We start from the raw sequence: 3,108 nt of genomic DNA, 5'->3' as shown, positions 1-3,108 counted from the left end.
CAGACGTGACGGGAATGGATGGTGGAGGAAAAGTTAACAAAATGACAATTATTTCCAAAATTAAAAGTAATGAAAATGTAATAAATAGACAAATTATAAAGACTGGAGTTTGAGATTCTGATATGTGGATTGTAATTTGTTAAAAAGGATTCATCAATAAAACTGAACTTAAGTAATTTGTGATATGAAGTTTATAAAAACTTAATAATTTTTCTTAGTTTATGTGTTTGTATATTCATTTTGTGTGTGTGTATAAAGTCTATATCCTGGCGAAAATAAATTTGCTTTTGAGTATTGGCTTAATATAGCTATTCAAAAACTTGTTATGTTCATATCTATGAAGCAAGCTAAAGAAGTATATCTATAAACATATGCTATAGAAATTTTGTAAATCATCAGATGTATCTAAATTTAGATAGTGTTGTTAAAATATTGACGCTGAAGGAAAATTCGGAGATAAGATCATTATAAGGATATTATATTTACCAGGAATCCACTTATCTCTAAGATAGTGTCACAGTTGCAAAACTATGAAATATAAAGAAGAAAAACACCCAATTTCATTATTGTGTTGATAATGAAATAAATATAATAAGCAGTATTGGAACTTTGAAAATCACAAAATATACCGGGGTGTTTTTACTAATCAGAATAGTTACAGATATCTTTGAAAATAATACACATTTTACAAAAGCAATTATCCATTTTATTTGTTTACATTGCACTGAAAATTTACATCATACTTTTACAAAGTTTTTTTTTTCATAAAAATATACTTCTTTACAAAAGTGTATGCATTAATATAAGAGGAGTAGCCAGTTGCAGAAGAAACATTGTTTAAACAAGATCTTAAATGTATTAACCTTAACATTAATGAATGAATCATTGTTATTGCAGTCATTTGAATAAACAAGAATAAATAACTGATGGCATAAAATTTAAAACCGTAACCTGTCAGGAGAGTACAATGTTGAGAAAATTGTATGAATTTCCAAAACAATGTATCTCAACAAGAAATTCACTAAATGTCATAGAGATAGATCCAAGCAGTGCTCCAGGGTGCAATGGTTTCTCTTAGGCACTCTGTCTCATGATACAAAAAGTGGAGACTTTTCACAGAGTTATCCATATTTAAAAGGGACTACAACAAAGAGATCACACTGGGCACATAATTTTATTTTATGGTGTAAAACATGCTAGAAAAGGAAGACAATGACCTATTAAATAAAAATGCTGGCATTGCTGTATACAGTTGTAAATGAGTCACCAATAACTTACAAATATATGTATATCTTACTTTGACAATTAAAAAAAACTGTTGTATCTGAATCCTGTTGTATAAGGTAAATAAATTTTAAAATATGTGGAAATTTGATATAATCACAACTTTCGGAAGCAAATTTATATTTAGAATCTTTTTTTAGTCATTATGTTTTGACTGAGGCTGAACCAAAATACATTTCTAATCTATTATTAGATTGAAGTTGAATATATCAAGATAATGTAAGATAAGAGGTCTCAATTGGAAGGAAGGTAGTATATCATAAACTAAATAAACAGAGAAGATAATTGATATGTTCTGGTTAGCCTTCCAGAGAGCACTGGAAAGTTTGGTGGAGGATGTTAAGTTTGGTGTCTCAGATAACTGCAAAAATCATCATCCTTACAGAAAGGTTTTGCCAGCCAAAGTAGTTTCTGGATGATAAAACATGGATAAGCAAGGAGTTAAACACTACCCAGAGTTCACTGAATTATACCGGTTACTCCATAATGGGGAAATCAATAGGGTAGTACAATGACCTTGCCATTTACAAAACCTGTGCCGACCAGTCCAAAAGAATGGCAACATGACACCAAAGAACGAAAAACAGAGTCAAATTAGAGTGGGCAACCTCATCTCTTCTGTGGAATATATTAGCTCATAAACATTTAAAGACACAATCCAATCTTAAATAACCATGAAAGGAAGGAAACAATGCCTCAATAAACAAGAATGAAGAGCTGATAGAGTCATATGAAATACAGATTTATGGGCATGACGTAGCTCATGACAGTTAAAGAGAAGTCAGTGATCTACTGACTCTTGTAAGTATAGCTCTTATTTGCTACCCTTTATCTTTGACTCTTGTAAGTATAGCTCTTATTTGCTACCTAAATATTTTTTTTTTTTAACCCAGTCCCTCTAATATAGTTTATAAAGCACAGAAATACTGATAGTGGATGCTCCTCCAATATATGCAAATAAGTTTATGTTTTAGAATAATCTCCTTTTTAAAAAAAGCAAATAAACTGTGAGTAAGCACTCTCAGAGTGCAGCTGAATTTCTGTAAAACTCTCCATGGTGACCATGAAGAAGAATTATGGTCCAGTTTATGAAAAAACACTCTTCTCTATCATTCCTCAGGAAAAGGTGACCCAGCTAGTCCTGAAAAGTGTGCTTTAATTTGTTTAGCAGTGAACTAAATGTGCACTGTTTTGTGTGTCGATTTCCAAGCTTCTGAAGAAGGCTAGCGGTTGCCGTGTTATACCATTGTGCAAACCGTGTTCAAGTTGGGATCGAATCGTACTGCCTTCCCTTCCACTGATTTCGCATTGGTGTCGTACATGGGGTTTTCAAAAGCGGCTTGACCATTGTTATTTTCATGAACTGAACATCCCGTATATTGTGTTTTGGGTGCAGTCCTGTTGATGAAAACACTAATTAGCCATGCATTAACTTTATTCTAGAAATAGTAGAATTGACTCAAACAATATATTTGTGTTATCACTGTTAGTGAATAATGCAACTTAAAGGTATTAATTGAAAAATCATAAACACAGTAAATCAAACTTGCACAATTTACTTGTCACTATAAACTCCAAATTGACCTATAATTTACAATATAATACCTATATATGCATAGCACCAATATGAATAATGTAAATATAAATAAATGATACAATGTTACGTTTTATTATAAAATAAAAATTATTATTATGACTTATTGCATATAATATACATTATGATAATAATGATAAATTTAAATTTAATTCCTTTTAATCATTCATTCATTAAATATGTATTAAGTATCTGGTTTTTTTTTTTTTTTTTGGAGAGATTTTCGCTAT

At 30.5% G+C, this 3,108-nt stretch overlaps 1 protein-coding gene across 1 annotated transcript in view; it reads right to left on the bottom strand.

Moving 5' to 3' along the window:
* Positions 1 to 2,178: 2,178 nt before the first annotated feature.
* The window catches only part of LOC102473384 (CUB and sushi domain-containing protein 3-like), a gene marked incomplete at its 5' end in the record, with an annotated part of 7,469 nt that continues 6,539 nt past the window's right edge, over positions 2,179 to 3,108 (bottom strand). The window contains one exon of the mRNA XM_006164716.1: positions 2,179 to 2,682. Within this exon, the coding sequence (XP_006164778.1) occupies positions 2,523 to 2,682 (160 nt within the window). The remainder of the gene's footprint in view (positions 2,683 to 3,108) is intronic.

Source organism: Tupaia chinensis, unplaced genomic scaffold, assembly GCF_000334495.1.
Source record: "Tupaia chinensis unplaced genomic scaffold, TupChi_1.0 Scaffold143696_1, whole genome shotgun sequence".
Lineage (NCBI taxonomy): Eukaryota > Metazoa > Chordata > Mammalia > Scandentia > Tupaiidae > Tupaia > Tupaia belangeri.
Note: the sequence above shows the minus strand (reverse complement) of the source record. Positions and strands in the feature narration are given on the sequence as shown.